The 18,366-nt window shown below is 36.0% G+C and overlaps 1 protein-coding gene across 1 annotated transcript in view; it reads right to left on the reverse strand.

Moving 5' to 3' along the window:
* LOC142342620 (uncharacterized) overlaps positions 1-18,366 on the reverse strand; it is a 33,051-nt gene that overhangs the window by 13,201 nt on the left and 1,484 nt on the right. Inside the window, exons 2-6 of the mRNA XM_075394038.1 lie at positions 4,950-5,106; positions 4,136-4,267; positions 2,991-3,436; positions 2,106-2,322; positions 1,189-1,426 (exon numbers count right to left, since the gene is read on the reverse strand). Of these exons, the coding sequence (XP_075250153.1) occupies positions 1,189-1,426; positions 2,106-2,322; positions 2,991-3,436; positions 4,136-4,267; positions 4,950-5,106 (1,190 nt within the window). The remainder of the gene's footprint in view (positions 1-1,188; positions 1,427-2,105; positions 2,323-2,990; positions 3,437-4,135; positions 4,268-4,949; positions 5,107-18,366) is intronic.

Genomic DNA, 18,366 nt, shown 5'->3' on the forward strand with positions numbered 1-18,366 from the left:
TGCAGCTATGGTTAAGTAAGAGCTCATCCACACGCAGACAGCTTCACGGAGAAATTAATCATTTTCCAAGTTGATCTGCAGTACAACCCAATTTCCACAATTAAAATCCACGATTTGGTAGCTAATTATACACTTAATTGAACTTAATTAAAATGTCGCCAACGCTGGTTATTAAATTGGAGTTAAAATTTAGTTAAGGTTTTTAGTTATTTCAAAACTTTACCCCGAGTGATTCTTTAGAAAAAATTTTAACTCTAAACTTAGTTGGATTAAAGAAAGGAATTGAGTTATATTCAAAAACGGAATTCAGGCTACGAGATTTGTAGCCTCGATTCCATGATTCATAAATTTTCTAATTTTGGAAAGTTTACAAGTTCATATGAGTTCTGTGTTTTAACATAGCAAAACGAAATAATGTTTCTCTGTGAGTTGAATAACAAAACGGAAATAATTTACATTGAGTTAACTCAGGCCTGCCTTTGCGGTGTAATGAGGTATGAGTATTACAACAATAACACCTACAACGAATTTTTAAACTCTGCCGGACGGATGCAGATTCCTCCGCTGAAAATGAAATGTTGACTGTTTAAGAAAGAGAAGACAAAATAAGGCAGATCAACTTCGAATTTTCTCTGAGCATTAAATTGTTTTTGACAAGATCTGACAGCATGATAAAACTGCACTGATCTAAAGTTCCGGAAAATAATAGTGAATTGGGGACAAATTATCAAAGGATTTCTACCAAAATTTCAAGATCAAAACAACTATTTTTAAAGTGCTATTTAAAAGAGAAAGAAAGTAGCAGAAATACTCCCCTTTTCATTAAAAAATGATTCCCCGGCCGTTGGGTTTTGGGATTATTTTCTAAACTCCGATTTGCAATCAAATCGAGAAGCAATGCAAATATATCGAAAGAAGTTATGGATTTTTTCACGAGCTTTATGCTGTATATTTTTTACAACTCTGTGACATGAAGACAAAAAATTGGTCCTCAAAGGATTGAAAATGAGCACAATCGAAAAAAAATGAACAAAAAAAAACGTTTTCATGTCTCTGATAAAGGTTTTTCAACACTTCGTTTAGGAGCCCACAAAACACAAAAACCCATTGACCGAAACAATTATTACTGTTTTCAAGTGAGGAAACATTTCGTTTTTTATTTTATGATAATAATTGTAGAATTCGTACCTGTAGAACCATTGGTCTCAATTGCGGTTCCAACATCAAAAGGCACCAATTCTCTCTTCGAATCGCTCTTAGAAGCAGCGAGGACCTTGTCACCTGGTTCCAAAGGATGCCGTACTGCATCGTCATAGTTAACAATATCTCTCAAAGAAACTTCTTCAATTTGAGGTCTAGAGAACACGTCTTCGTTGTCCTTTTCTCCTCTGGAGAACTTGACGCAAAATTTTGACAAGTCATTACACTGAAACACGAGTAAAAATGATGTTTATGAGAAAGGACAAAAATTTTGTTGTCTTGCGGAAGTTTTGATCAACATCTGATAGACATTTCCTCAGCAAAAATGCTTAGAGGTAAGAAAAAACTGAATATGATTCTACGGCTCCTCCCTAGAATAACTGAACAAAACGACCGTAAAATTTATGAACGCATCACGTAAACACGTGAGTAAAAAAATATGTATTACAGGGCGTTTTGTTTATATTGCTAGTTTCTTTACTGCCCACTGAGTACCATTCAGTTTGCAGGGGCCATTTGAATGACCATCGCAGGTGTTCTAAAAATTTCATTGTTTGCCGAATTTTTAAGATCTTCGTTGGGCTAAAGAGTTTACGGCGTTATTTGGTATGTTGAAGCTTTGATTTTGATAGGTGCTTTAATGCGCATTTTTCTCTTTTATTTTTTTAAGGTTTCAAGTTTGTCAATTGCTTCTGCTTTCAAATTTTCGTACAAATTATTAGCGTAGCATCAATCAGATTTTGAAGACTTTTTTGTTCACAGTTTTCATATTTGATCACCCACGAATTGCTCATGTCTGATTTAATTATGAGATCTAATGGTTTTGCATTGCTTAGTTCCTTGTTGACGCATCATTCGACTTTCAATTAATCTTTTCGGCATATAGTACTTCGACTTGAACTTACTCTATCAAGAACGGTACCCAAGTAAAATTTCCCATCGAAATTCCTCCTGGCCAGAACCTCTCGACCAATGAGAAGAGAGGCTGCTTCTGGAGATGGAACATCAGGCACGAAATGGACATTGGGTGGGGTTGAGTGACTTGGTTGTTTGTGTTGTTTGTTGTGAAGAGTTCGCCAGGTAGGAATCGGAGGATCCGAGCATTTTGGGAGAATTGAGTCGCTGAAAAGAAAATCTTTGGGTATGTCTTGGGTTTATTGTTCAAAACTGTGAATACTGGTGAAATGCATCGAATTTAAGTCGGGTCCTGTGAAATTGCTGGTAAGTTTATAATGTGAAAGACAGTGAAAAAAAATAGTAAATTATATATTTTTTTGCAAAAACAGCCGGAAAGCGATGAAGCTTTGAATGCTCGACTCAATTATAATATGAACATACACTCGCAATAAAACACCTCATCATGGCTACTTTACAAAATTGCTCTATCAAAAAAAATTTTGAAATAGACAGGTTTAAACTTTAAACGAATGGTCAATTTACAAAACTTTACTAACATAAAAGAGACAACTTTTGGAAAAAAAACGACATTCGGCACTAGGAATTTCGCAGTTAAAATTAACTTTTATGCAGAGAATTGATCGGAAAAATGCAACTTGGAATTCATCCAACAGCTAAGCATTGTCCTAACTTTTTTATATTGAAAAATGTTGATTGTTTTCATCTGAAAAATGTTGATTGTTTTCATTTTTGTTGATTGGAGTACTCGAACAGGCTTCAAACAATGCATCCGTTTTTGGTTTTTTGAACTCCCGCTCCTATTCATGTATAGATCAGAGATCTCTGTTTCAAAGTGTGACCTACTAAAACTGTTTCGAATCAAAAATGCTTACTGGTGAGCTAAGAGAACTGTAGTCCCATCCAGCGAAGTTTTGCATCTACCATTAGCTGGTCCAACCGAATCACTTCGGTTGTTATCCTCCTCGTTATCTCTGTTTAACCAGCTGCATCCTTTATTCACTGCGTGTCTAACCAGCGTGACGTCATCAAAGTGTCGCCCTGTGACGTCACACCTCACAACTCGAAGTTGGGATCCTTTGCCACACGCTTCGACTAGAAGCTTCCCAAAGTTTTCACTCTCGATCTCTCCTGGATTCCTCAAAATTTTGTTTCCACTTGGTGGATTTGGTGGATTCGAGGGGAAGGTGGAGTTAGGGGTTGATATTGGGGTGTGTACTAATACTACGTGTACTGGTCTATGCCGAGCAGCTACTGAAATCCTTGCTATTGTTTGGTGGATGTTACCCTCAGCGGGTAACCCGTCTGTGATCAACACCACCTGTTGTGAATAATTACTGCTTAAACACTTTTTCGCAATTCTAGTTTTTGAAACGTGGAACACGAAGCAGTTAATTCATTCCAAAAAATGTGTCCCTGAACAAGATCTGTGTCACTCAAGATAACGTCCCATATCAAAGATATTTACGACATACCTAAGACCAGGCGGGAGTCTTAGTTCAGAAAATGATCTTGGACTGCACTCGAACCACCCGTAGTCAAATCAATTCCTTCTGTCCCACACCTCCCTTTGACCTGGGACCTCTGTAGCTGTACTTATCATGTTTTAAAATGATTCCATCGGTTAATGCGTAGTTCTAAGTATAGGGGCAGTTTAAAATAGAACATTCACAAAAACTCGCCCAGACACTGGGCATATCTTTAAAAATTGAAAAAATTACAAAAAGACAGCAAAAGTGATGGAAATAATTCAATAGAAAGAGATATCAAAACATAATTGATGAACTATGGAAGAAACTAGAACCATGATAATGACTAATCGGAACTATTCTGTCCCCCCCCCCCCCCGGGTTTCTACGCCCCCATTACAGATTATGTGTTTTTATCACATTACTATGTAAAAAAATGGCACGTGCGCCTGGGGGTGTTAAAAATATGCCCACTAAGACGGGGGCCGAAACAACAGCTGCGATTGATCAAGAAAATAATTAGTTTAAATTAGTTCCACTAGCTACGCTACCTGGTCGATTTTGGAGTTGTTGAGAGCGTAGAGTAGAGGAGGTAGAATGTATGATGGAGAACTTTTCACTTTCAAGTGCTGTTTTACCCACTGGGCACACACCATCACACTCTCCCGGGTCAATTCTACCAACTAACCAAAAAAGTCCAATTACAACAGTGTCAACATGATAAAATATCAATTGAAAATCGATAATAGAAAAGGACAGCTCAGAACAGGCTACAGTTGATACACTGCAGACTGAAATCCTAATGATGGTCCGCTGTTATTACGCAGAAACAAATTATTATTGAGTTTTAGAATATTTTATAATTTTTGTACTTCATTTTAAAAAGTGTTTTTTTTTACCATTTTGAAAAATTATGTTGCCTCCTCCTGATCCCGATTTGATATTTTGTTAGCAGAAGTGAAGTAATGCTCATTATCTGATGTCATAGCTATTTGTTTCACCTAATAAAAGGGGGTGGTGATAGTATTTAAAATATTATATAGAAGTACAAAATTCAATTTGTAGATTGTCATTTTCTGCTGAGGTTTATATGACATTAAAATCCCTCTAATATCGGCAAGAGTCTAGCAAGATATTGCCAAACAGCCCTCCAAACGCAATTCCTATCTAACAAATTATACGCATTTCTATCTTGTGTCTTGCAGGGTTGATGTGTTTGGTAAGAATCTTTCAAGATAATCGCCGGAGATCGACTTCGGATCCGCCAAGATACAAGATAGAGATGCGTATAATTTGTAAGCTAGGAATTGCGCTTGGAGGGCTGTTCGAACAATAATTTTTTGATGATTCATGTGTTGTAATTGCCTGGTCACTCCATGGGTGGACAGAGTTGGAGAAGGCCACAACATTGAAGTGAGAAGGGTGGAATTTAGGATCCGTTCCACCTCTTCCTCCTCCTCCACCTCCTATCATGTGTTTGTGTTTGGCATGGTGCAATTTACGGCCCAGCTCAACGTCAGCTCTGTTCGAACCAAAACATTGTTAAACTTAAGAATTAAAATTATGAATATTGTTATAAAATTTGAATTATAACCGTTATTTTTTAGTAAGCGGCAAAATTATATTAAGGAACTCAAGGACAAACTAAATAACATAGCTTTAGAATAATCTTCAAGAGAAGTTATAAATTGAATTGAAATGTGCGCTTAAATTGGTTCAAATTTTTCGGTTAGACATAGGTTTAAATCATTTTTTAATCAACAAGGAGGCTCGGTAATGTGCGTACGCACATAATGTTCCAACCCCGCTCATCCACATTCTTGGCTTAATTGGCTTCTAAATGATGAAAAGATAGAAAACTTTAAAAAACAAACATACCGTTCAATGAACAACCAATGGAATACAATAATGCCACGCTAGAGGGCCGATGAAAGTTGCTGATATTGGGACTACTAGAAAGGACAATAAAAAATCAACAAACAATATTTACGACCAAAACTCGATGTCTATAATAAAAAAAATCATAAAAAAATCAAACTGGCATCAGATGAAACCTAGACAAAACAGTTTAAGCTATACTCCATTAGAAAAGATATGGGATCAATCAGTCCTCAATGTGACTGAATAACAGGTCGACAAAAGAGCAGAGAGGTGCAACGTTCAAAAATACGTTTCTATTTTTGAAAACAATTAATATCACAAACATTGATGTCATTGGATATCAACTGAAATCACTAAAATATTCATTTATATCTCCATAGGGAGCAAGTGATAAATGTCATCACCAGTGTTCAATTGCGCAAAGTTTCCAAGCCAATGGGATCTACAATTATTGTTACCAATTAAAAAGAAAACAAAACCCTTTAGATTATACAAATATATAAAAATCTCAAACATTTTATGAAATATCGTAGTAACAGTAATAACAAAGCCGAGAAGCAATTTTTGAAGCTAAAATCGATCGAATGATTAAAATATAGCTCACTGGAAAAAGTTTGTGACATGTTTTTACAGAGACAGAGCTAAAAATCGACCGAAAAACTATTTGAAAAATTATTTGTATTTTTTTTGTCTTAATATCAACGGGTCTTCCTTATAAAAGGGACTACGTAAACGTAACAACAAAAAGAAACACAAGAAATTGAACAGTATAGAAATCTCGAAAACTTTCATGAAGCAAAATGGTCGAAGCAGTCAGTCACAACGTATAGCCAATACCAAAAAAATGTTTGAATGAAAAAAAAGTATTTGAGACATCTAATCATGGAAATTGAGTCGCATGGTGACCAAAATGAAAGCAAAAAGGAGACAATTGAAAAAGTTTAGTTCGAAAGTCATTAAAACAAACAGCTATAAACTGAAATGTTAAACTAGTTTTATTTTTACGTCCTGATGAAGCAACTAAGGCTTCTCAGTTATCAGACTGTTATCAGTTATATAACGTACAACAACAAAAACAATGAAAAACATAGGCAGAAACAAAAATCCCCAAAACTTTGCGAGATAACTGTGTCTCAGCCCAAAAGCATAAAATATGCAACAAAAACAATTAACGTATTCAGATACGTCTTTTTTCAACGCTGTGCTTTTTGCACAATATGTTTTCCTGCAATTGGACTTGTCAATATCGTGACAATTCAATAACCAAACAAAATGAACTCATTAAATTTGCAATTATGCTGAAAATTAAAAAAAATTGAAAACGCGTATTGTCAAAACAAAGAAACCATTAGTTGAAAATAAAACAAAAATGGAGGTTAATTTATGACTCTCGGGAAATCGGTTTTTGTCTCCTTTTGCTGATATTGTGCCCAAACTTGAGAAAAATAAGATAAAATAGTGGCAAGGTACAAAATTTCACCGAAATTTCCTTTAAACAAATATATTCAAAGTTATGACAGACATTAGGTAACAACTGAAATAATTTTATAGGTTCATTTATAGGTTCATTTTATACCTCCTCAAAAACTAACTGGATCTTTTATTGGAGAGACTAAGACACTAGCTACAAAAAGTATAACAAATGAAAGCAAAACTCAAGAAGTCCATAAAACTTTTATGAAAACAATTGGTCAGAGCCATAAAAATCATGAGCTTAACTCTGAAACCATAGTACAATCTTGTTGGGCCCACTTCTTGTAATTTCAATTAGTATATCTGTCATTAATGTAGCCCTGATTTGCAATTGTTGGCAATAAATAACAAAAAATGTTTATATAGCCGAAATGTTTTGAAAAAAGGGATGCGCCGCATTAAAAATTAAAAAATCTTTTATCGTACGGATCCATGGTGAGATCAAGATCAACCCAGATATTGCTGGGAGTCCAAACCAGTTGTTCAAACGGTTGCCAAAAAGATCAATTTTTAAACAAAATATTTTTGTTTGTCAAAGATAAACAACGCGTTTTGTATATTTATCGAGTTTAAATTCGCAAAAAACTGGCAAAGTTATAAATCCAGACGACTGTTAAAACGGGAGTACAACTAGCATTTTTTTGTGGTTTAGAGGAATATGCCCACAGTTTTAAGGTGGCTACTTCCAGCAAATTTAAATCAAGTTGGCTAAAATAGCAAATTTGGTCACATTTTTGACTTAAAAATCTGAATTTTTGAAAATTTACCAAAAAGTATAACCTAAAAACCCGGACGAAACAATTCAGCAACCCTCCTCCATCTTTAGACACAAAGTCAATAACACTACAGTTAACAATTTTAACGTATTTAGACATAATCGACGAAATTTGGTCAAAAATACCGAAAATGTGAATAAAAAGGGCTGAATTACGTCTAATATTCACAAAACTTTAAAACTCTATAACTCCCTAAAAAAACGAAAATTGAAAAAAAAACTTTTTAATTCCATATTTTACGCTGGACGGGTTTTCTATTGATACCACTCACAACTCTCTACTGTGATTATATCGATCGGCCAAAATTGTCTGATCAAAAGAAAACCCATTTGAGTATATAGTTCCTCCCCCACTAAAGTGGGTGGGAATAATTAAGTGATAAGGTTTGTCTTTTCTTCATTATCATTTGGTCGAGAAGAAGTTATTAACAAAAAGTTGACAAGATTTCTCAAATTCAGAATAACATCGCTTTTAATGAAAGTCAACATATGAAAAGTGGGCTTTGAACAAGTGGGCTGTGAACAAGATATTTTGTACCGATGGTGACTACAATCAGAGGCTCATTTACAACAATTTGTTGCCAATCAGTTTTCTTTTGGTTCGAAGTGATCTTCTTATGCTGAACAAAATTTATAACTGTGATACTGCCCATATGTTTGATTATTATTGGAAAGTTTTCAAGGAACCACGCAGTAACCGTTCGGCAGCAAAGCAGTTTTTGAGGACAAATTTTGATTGGACGAAATCAGTCAAATTGGAAGAGTATTTTGTTTTGAGAGTTGTGAAATATGCAAATGTTCTCAACCAGCGAAATGACATCTCAACTTTTGACTGGGCATGTCCAACAGTGTTATTTCGGAAACAGCTGAACTCTCTTTTGAAATTAAAGACTTTGAACTTTAAATACTATCAGTATCCTGTTAATTGGTCCTGTTTTTGTAATTAATTAACTAAGGATTCCCGCATCGCGGGTACCAAGTGAATTAAATAATAATAATAATAAAAAAGCCATACTGAAATTGGTTACATTTCTTTGCTCTGTTTGATCTTCATAACGCGGTAAAATGTAAGCAAAAACAAGCAAATTTGTTTTATATGTTCAAGTTTTATCACTCCCCATGTTTCAGCAAGCGCTGAAGACAGTGACAGCCAGGTAAAGTTAGTTCAAATTTGAGGAAACTTGGAAATATCTGTCACATTTGTCCACAATTTGTATTTTCGAGCTATCATTGAACAAAAACTGCTAACAGTGTGCCAATTAATTAAGCAGAAAACAAAAACAGACAGTTTGATGTTTTATTAGACAAAAATTCTCCATCACTACACATTGCGGATTAAAAAGTTAATTCGCTGGTTTGAACGTACTCCTAATTTGTCAATTGACAAGATTTAGTTTCCTGACTATGCTATAGATCACTATCATTAACATCAAAATTTGTAGCTGTAAACTAATTGAATTCAAAAAAGCCGTGGAAAGTAGTGGTATAAGTTGTTGACAAAACTGACTATTGTGACGTTTGTTCACGATTTGGTCAAATCCGCAAGAAAGATCATATGTTCGCTTTGTGGCGTATTTTTTTTTGATTTTTTTAAAATCATGTTGTTTCAACAACAATCCCTTACTTGGTATCCCCTTTAGAGTTAAAAAATTGACCACGCAATATTTTTCAACACAATTCAGTTATCTCTATCCGAAGTTATATATTTTGACAAAATTTCTAATATTATTTTCTTCAAAAAAGGAGTTTGTTGGGATAACGCAAGAAGTTTGACAGGAGAAATTACTCAAAAAAGCATTCGAAAAACAAAGCACGCAAAACATTTGCTTCATTGTCGCAAAAATGAGAACTCAGACCATTAGTTTAAGATATGCTTCCTGGGCATTATCTGCCCGAAAATTTTTGGTACTTTCAAAAATGCTCACATTCTGAAAACTATCGTAACTGTGGAGCTATTGTTTAAATTCGCCCCACAAAACAAATCATTTCCATTTCTTATTCCAAGCGCGGTTTTTCAAGCACTTTGTTGTCAAACATAATGGAAAAAAAAGTGGCATGATTTTTTTTGCGTAACACAAATTCAGTGCTGTATCACTTTTTCGAAGCTAGGAAATGAAAATTTAGCCATCAAGTTATAGGGTAACCAGCATGAAGCATAATAATTCCCCTAAAGTACCCCAAAACTCGCTTACTTTCCGTGCTCTTTTTAAACAAAAATCGAAAGCCAACTATCGAGGGACTGAAATATTTTTTAAAGCAATATCTTCAAATACATTGTTCGTCAGAAAAACTAGAGGGTGATTGCACTATTCTGGAAGAAAACCGTCAAAACTGGCGATTATTGCCCCTGCCCTTCAAATTATTCCATTATTTTTTTAATGAAGGCATCTGATTATTTTAGCTACTTTTTTGAATCCTATGTATAGCAATTCTATTTTGAATTTTTCCAAAGAAAATTTGCGCGTAATTTGTAAATCTTGGAAACAAAAATATACGGAAGCCTAGATAATAACTTTGGGTGCAGCGGTACACCAATTATGTAAAATTGAAAAATTGAAAAAGTTGTATAGTAATTCTCGCATTTCAAGATACTCAAAAATACACTTCTCGACCAAAGAAGGATTGCGGTCATCAGTCCGGATTAGATGCACAAAAAACTGAAAATTGTTCAGAGCAGTCCCCAATAATTGATATCCTTATAATGTACTACAATAAATTCTAAAATTTGACAGTTTGTTAGGAAAGTGTAAATCATTGCCAGTGGTCAGTTACAGCAACGCTTAAATCTAAAATAATGCACATTTTCTGAACTTTTGAAAGACTGTGTGATATCTCAAGTCGTGAGATATGCAACTGAAGGGTGATTGCTAGTCGAAGTTAAAAAAAACACTGGATTCGAGGCACGAATCCACTCTCCAATGCTCAGCTTGACTTTACAGCTATGAAAGATTCTAGGAATTTGTGTTACGATTCCAACTCACTATTTTCTAGTTAAGGAAAGTTGACTCTGTTCCACTAACACACTGTTTTAATCCAAAGCAGGAGTTTAGGATAAGCAACTGAATTCAAGAGAAGAATATGAAAGAGTGAAACTACAAAAGTGGGTTGCGTGAACAATTATGAATGAACGACTTTTTAGTCGGAGGCAAAATTTACATAGGTGAATAGTTGTAAGTCAACAGATGAACGTGTTAAGTACATGAAGGTCATAAATTTAGTACATATCTTGAAATCTACCAAATACACTCTCTCTCACACACACAGACACACACACACATATATATTTATATATATATATATATATATATATATAATATATATATATATATATATATATATATATATATATATATATATGTTTATATATATAAATATATCTTTGGCTTCAACAAAATTTGATAGCGATAGTTGCTATCAATTTGGAGTTATACACATAATGTAATTAAAAATATTTGCTGGTTATTATGAAAAAAAATATTGAAGAAGGAACTGATCTACCCAAAAAAATCAAAGGTTAATAAATGATCTACCCAAAAAAATAATCGGGAGCGCGTCATTTTCTCTTTCCTGTTGAGGTTGAGGGCGTTGAGACGGAGGAGGAAGCAGAAGTGTTTGGAAAACTTTTGCGACCTTGTGTTTTCAACGGTTGTGGTTTGTTGGGCTTTCGAGTGTTCATCGCTTTTGAAATCTTGCTATTCGTAATCGAAACTCCGGAGGTGTTATCTGCCGGAATATGTCTTGTTTTCAAATCCACACGAAACTTTTTTTAACTCTTTCGAAAGAAAGACTATTTTATCTTGCGTTGCTTTGTCATATGGCAGAGGAAGTTTTTGAGCAAATTGCTAAAGGTCTCTGTTTCGCTCTGTTTTTGTGCCAAAATTTTCTATGTGTTTATTCCGTACTCTCATTTCCTGGACTACGGGTGCCTGAATTACTGTACTTGTAGGAGATGTACGAATAAAGGTACTCCCTGATGCCAGAGTATCCCACAGTCCTCTGTGGTCTTTCTTGGAACGCTTAGTGACCTTTCTGGCCAACTTCAGTTTGAGGGAGGCTTCCACTTGGACGCTGGAACTATTGGTTTAAGGTTCTTACCAATTTCCGTACATGGTTTACACTTTGCCGCCTTCTTCAAGATTTCGCAATGCATGTACGGCCAGAAAGCGTACTAGCCACGGGTCGTCATCCTCCAGCTCCAGGGACGTGTTAAATGAAGAGGCCCCAAAACTGCCCCCAGAATCGAATTGGGTATTGCAACCCTTTCATCCACACACACATACAGACACATCTGGATCTGAGATGACCACCACGCCAGTACAAATGCAGGTAAGGTTTGAAGTCCTTACATCGCTGCTCGTCATTTTGCAATATACAATCGCATACCCCTTTCAGTACGGTGTCCTAACTGGTCAACACTGCTAGGTAAACCTTTGTAAAGAGTTGTGTCAAGTTTTCCTCGAACCCCTCTTCCTTGGAGAGCTCTAGATTGGGTGCCGTTGGCCCTTCATTTGATGATCTGATGGAATTCACTGCAGAATTGGGTGTCCATTGGAATGTCACACGTCCGGTTGATGGAGAGGGAGTTTTAGGAGAATTGTTTGAGGCACTCATGTTTTGATGATTTTCGACTTGGAAAGGTGCTGCGTTTGTAGGATTAGAAAGAAGCAATTGATTAGTCAGGCGATTTAAGGCAGAAATCAATTGAGAATGGTTTATCTGCTGAGTATTTGAGAAACGTGTGGAAGGTGTATTATTTACCGCGTTATTGTGCTGTGATTGACAGTTTGTGGGCGCGGAACTTATATAAGTTGATGCAATCGCGTCACAAATTCGGTTAATTGTTGCAACCGAGAATTTCTAATCATATTTGTTTGTAACTTTTGCTTTTTGATTTGGTTGGCCAGAAATCTAATCTACCAGTCCGATTTTAGTGCCCCCTATATGTTCAATGTTAAAATCAAAGGTTAATAAATGATCTACCCAACGTGTAAGTTAACTATTATAGGATTTGTTTGATCTATGTTCCTTCATGTTGGATAATAATGCTTTATGATCGGTGATGGCAAAAAATGATTTATCGAACAAATAATATTTAAAATATTCGAAACACCATACCACTACTAAGAATTCTAAATCATTATCCCTATACTCTTGCTCAGTTGAATTAATGAATCGTGATGCACATGCAACTTTGTGCCAACCTGTTGGCGATCGCTGTTCTAATGCAGCGCCTAAGCTGCTGTAGAAGTATCACATTTGACGCTGGTTTGCAATTGTGGACTATCATGTGTACTTTCTGTGGCGTTTGCAACTTTATTTCTTTATGTGATGGAAGTGTGTTTCTAGTTCCTTGTTCCAAATGAAATTAGTGTTCTTTTTAAGAACTGGTCGGAGTGGATGACATAACTGTGAAAGTTTAGGTATGATTTTCCTAAATCATGAACGGGTCATGAAGAGGAACGTAGTTGTTTTAAATTTTTAGGTGCTGGAAGATTTAAGATTGATGAAGTTTTGGACTCTTGTGGTGCAATTCCAGATTGACTAAATTTTTATCCTAACCATTCTATTTCCGTTTTGGCTAGGTGACATTTAGGTAGATTAATTCGAAGGTTATCTTCAACAAGTTTTTAAAAAACATTTAAAGACTAACTCTAAATGGTCTTCTTTAGAGCCACGACTGAAGATGATAATATCGTCTAAGAAACAATGTGTATTTTTAAATCCAACTAAAGTAAAATCCATTACTTTTTGGAATGCTGCCGGCATGTCAGTGAGACCATGAAATCCGGTAATGAAACGTTATGTGCCGGTGCACTAACCGCTAGCACTTTTAAGTTGCAAGGGCGAGAGGTTTCCTGGTCATAATTTAATTGATTGAAAGCGTACTTCAAATTAAGTGCTGAAAAGCATGTAGTTTCATTTGACGCGTTTGTATTAATATTCTGTTGTATCGTGTCTATAAGATTGTCAATATTAGGCTTATTGACATTTGACATTTGTTTTCGTGTATTGAATTGTTTGGAATTTTTGAATCTAATGCTAATTTAACAATTTTATCTCTTTTAACGGCTATAAAAATTGTGGATACGCATTTTTTGTCAGAGCAACTATTCATTTGTAGGATATGTTGTTTATGTTCTGTATTTACTAAAGGTTGAAGAGTTGTGAGAACTCCTCTTCCCTTTTGATGTGTAGGAGTGAAATTTTTTATGAAATGTAGATTTAACGGTGTGTTTGTGAGATTTACTTGTCTGGAGATCAGACCAGGAAAATCAAGAGTATTTGTTTTTTGATTAGGCATTGGTTTTGATGAATGCTTAACATTAGTTCTAACTCTGTTAGGGATCGTCCGAGTTATGAAAATAGATACCGGCCAAGTATGGGTTTGTGTCCGTCTTCTTCAACAATGACGTTTTTATTACATTTCAATCTAGTGTTTATTACACCATTGTCTTGATTAACTCATTAGAATTTGTATTGAGCTCCTGGAATGCCGATGGCTTTGTCCAGTAGCTCTCATTGCTGTTCAATATCATCGCGTTTAATAATCTTTTGTTACTTATGGTACAACCGCTCCCCGAATCCACTAATGCTTTTGTTTCAATGTTTCCGAAATGAATTTGCATATTGACCGGCTCTACATTTCTCAGGCTTTCACTATCTGAGATGACTGTTACACAGTTATCATCCAAGTCGTCGTAGTCTGAGTCATATTTTGCATCGGATATAATTCGTCGTCGTAACATAGAATCAATTTGATTCACCTGTTCTTCAACAGTTGCAGATGAGCCGACCGTTGCATCTTCTGACGATGCATCGTCAACATTATTGACTCTTGGCTTCGGTTTTATTGGATTCTTCGGCTTGTGGCAAACGTTTGCAAAATGGTTTGTGATTCCACAATTTTTGCAGGCTTTGCCCCGTGCTGGGAATTTTTGACGGTGGCTAGACGACCAAGCATATCCACAATTTGGACAAATTGTAGATTTGAAGTTATTAGTTGTTGGTCTAGGTATATTTCTTGAAATTTAGAGGCTTTTTATAGATGGATTTTTGAGTTTATTAGATACTGTATATGCCACAGTTCCCGATTTTTTCAGTTGGTTTTGGAGACCCATCTCAATGTTTATTGCCAGTTTCAATGCTTTCTTGGCTGTTCATTATTTTCCCACAAAAATTCTAGTTGTATCTTAGCTTCCTGCATATTGGAAATAAACACATCACTGATGATTGACTCCTCATGGCTCCCTAGGTGGCAAATTAGGGAAAATTCTTGGGGACATCCATAGAATTGTTCTACAGGTTCTGCTTCGAGCTGTTTTCGTGTAAGGAACTTGTATCAATGGAATGTTATACTCTTTTGTTTGGTGAACCCATCATCGAGGGTATCCCAGAGGTTTTTTCCAAATATCTGATCAATTTGTACTGTTGGTTCTTGAAAACCAAAAATCCGTCGGCCTTCCGTTCCTAAAATAAGATATGTAAGTGAGACGGCTTTGTTATTGCAAAAATTCCATGACCTATCGCCTTATAGAATTCCCACCGCATCGATTTTCGGACAATTTTTAAGCCATATGTTTTTGAGTTGCTCATTTCGAATTTTACGATCTCTCTCACTTCGGACAGTACTGTTGACCACATCTTCTTCGCAAATTGGCTCTTGAGGAAAGGAGACTTTTTCTTGGGATGCTTCTTGTAGTATGTTGATTGAGATTCCCTCCTTTGCTTGTATTCCAACTAGTTTCATTTGACGCGTTTGTATTAATATTCTGTTGTATCGTGTCTATAAGATTGTCAATATTAGGCTTATTGACATTTGACATTTGTTTTCGTGTATTGAATTGTTTGGAATTTTTGAATCTAATGCTAATTTAACAATTTTATCTCTTTTAACGGCTATAACAATTGTGGATACGCATTTTTTGTCAGAGCAACTATTCATTTGTAGGATATGTTGTTTATGTTCTGTATTTACTAAAGGTTGAAGAGTTGTGGGAACTCCTCTTCCCTTTTGATGTGTAGGAGTGAAATTTATTATGAAATGTAGATTTAACGGTGTGTTTGTGAGATTTACTTTTTCTGGAGATCAGACCTGAAAATCAAGAGTATTTGTTTTTTGATTAGGCATTGGTTTTGATGAATGCTTAACATTAGTTCTAACTCTGTTAGGGATCGTCCGAGTTATGAAGATAGATACCGGCCAAGTATGGGTTTGTGTCCGTCTTCTTCAACAATGACGTTTTTATTACATTTCAATCTAGTGTTTATTACACCATTGTCTTGATTAACTCATTAGAATTTGAATTGAGCTCCTGGAATGCCGATGGCTTTGTCCAGTAGCTCTCATTGCTGTTCAATATCATCGCGTTTAATAATCTTTTGTTACTTATGGTACAACCGCTCCCCGAATCCACTAATGCTTTTGTTTCAATGTTTCCGAAATGAATTTGCATATTGACCGGCTCTACATTTCTCAGGCTTTCACTATCTGAGATGACTTATACACAGTTATCATCCAAGTCGTCGTAGTCTGAGTCATATTTTGCATCGGATATAATTCGTCGTCGTAACATAGAATCAATTTGATTCACCTGTTCTTCAACAGTTGCAGATGAGCCGACCGTTGCATCTTCTGACGATGCATCGTCAACATTATTGACTCTTGGCTTCGGTTTTATTGGATTCTTCGGCTTGTGGCAAACGTTTGCAAAATGGTTTGTGATTCCACAATTTTTGCAGGCTTTGCCCCGTGCTGGGAATTTTTGACGGTGGCTAGACGACCAAGCATATCCACAATTTGGACAAATTGTAGATTTGAAGTTATTAGTTGTTGGTCTAGGTATATTTCTTGAAATTTAGAGGCTTTTTATAGATGGATTTTTGAGTTTATTAGATACTGTATATGCCACAGTTCCCGATTTTTTCAGTTGGTTTTGGAGACCCATCTCAATGTTTATTGCCAGTTTCAATGCTTTCTTGGCTGTTCATTATTTTCCCACAAAAATTCTAGTTGTATCTTAGCTTCCTGCATATTGGAAATAAACACATCACTGATGATTGACTCCTCATGGCTCCCTAGGTGGCAAATTAGGGAAAATTCTTGGGGACATCCATAGAATTGTTCTACAGGTTCTGCTTCGAGTTGTTTTCGTGTAAGGAACTTGTATCAATGGAATGTTATACTCTTTTGTTTGGTGAACCCGTCATCGAGGGTATCCCAGAGATTTTTTCCAAATATCTGATCAATTTGTACTGTTGGTTCTTGAAAACCAAAAATCCGTCGGCCTTCCGTGCCTAAAATAAGATATGTAAGTGAGACGGCTTTGTTATTGCAAAAATTCCATGACCTATCGCCTTATAGAATTCCCACCGCTTCGCCATTCCCACCGCTTCGCTTTTTAATCCATATGTTTTTGAGTTGCTTATTTCGAATTTTACGATATCTCTCACTTTGGACAGTACTGTTGACCGCATCTTCTTCGCAAATTGGCTCTTGAGGAAAGGAGACTTTTTCTTGGGGTGCTTCTTGTAGTATGTTGATTGAGATTCCCTCCTTTGCTTGTATTCCAACTTCAAAAAGGTCTTCCATCTCTTTCATCTCAAGGGGGTTCTAGGGTTGATCGTTCCCAAAACGGCTCTATCCCCAATAGAGCTTGTTTTTTAGGTAACGACCGCGCCATACCATATCTTATGCCGCGGGATATGCAACTGAAGGGCTAGTGATAATCAAAGTTTTCAAAACTGGATTCGAGGCACGAATCTACTCTCCAATGCTCAGCTTGAGTCTTCAACTATGAAAGTTTCTACTTGTGTTACGATTCCAACTCTATATTCTAGTTAAGGAGAGCTGACGCAATTTCAATAACAATTTGTCTGAGTCCAAAGCAGGAGTTTTTGATAAGCAACTGAATTGAAGAAAAGAATAAGACATTACCTAGGTTAACAGAAGTGGGTTGCGTGAACAATTTTGATTAAACGACTTTTTAGTCGGCGGGAAATTTTACTTTTTAGGTCAATCCCAATGCTTTCTTGGCTGTCATTTTTGCTTTTAAAAAAATTGTCGTGTCTCTCCGTCTTGCAAATTGGCAACAAAACCTTAACGGATGATTGATACCTCGTGGCTTCCTAGGTGGCATTATAGGGAAAATTCTCGGAGACATCCATAGAATTTTTCTACAGGTTCTTCTTTGAGTTGTTTTCTTGAAAGGAATGTGTATCGATTGAATGTTATATTCCTTTGCTTGGTGAAGACATCATCGAGAGTATCCCAGAGGTCTTTTCCGGATATCTGATCAATTTGTACTGTTGGTTCTTGAGAACCAAAAATCCGTCGGCCTTCCGTGCCTAAACTAAGGTATGTATGTGAGACGGCTTTGTTATTGCAAAATTTCTACGGCTTATCGCCTTACAGAACTCCAACTGTTTCGATTTTCTGACACTTATTAAGCCATGTGTTTTTGAGTTGCTCATTTCGTATTTTACGATATCTCTCACTTTGGGCAGTACTGTTGACCACATCTTCGTAAATTGGCTCTGGAGGAAGGGAGACTTTGTCAGGGGTGCTTCTCGTAGTATGTCGATTGGGATGCCCTTTTTTGCTTGTATTGCCAACTTCAAAAAGGTCCTCCATCTCTCTAATCTCACGGGGTTCTA

This window comes from Convolutriloba macropyga, chromosome 7 (genome assembly GCF_964194025.1).
Source record: "Convolutriloba macropyga chromosome 7, txConMacr16.3, whole genome shotgun sequence".
In the NCBI taxonomy this organism is placed as follows: Eukaryota; Metazoa; Xenacoelomorpha; order Acoela; family Convolutidae; genus Convolutriloba; species Convolutriloba macropyga.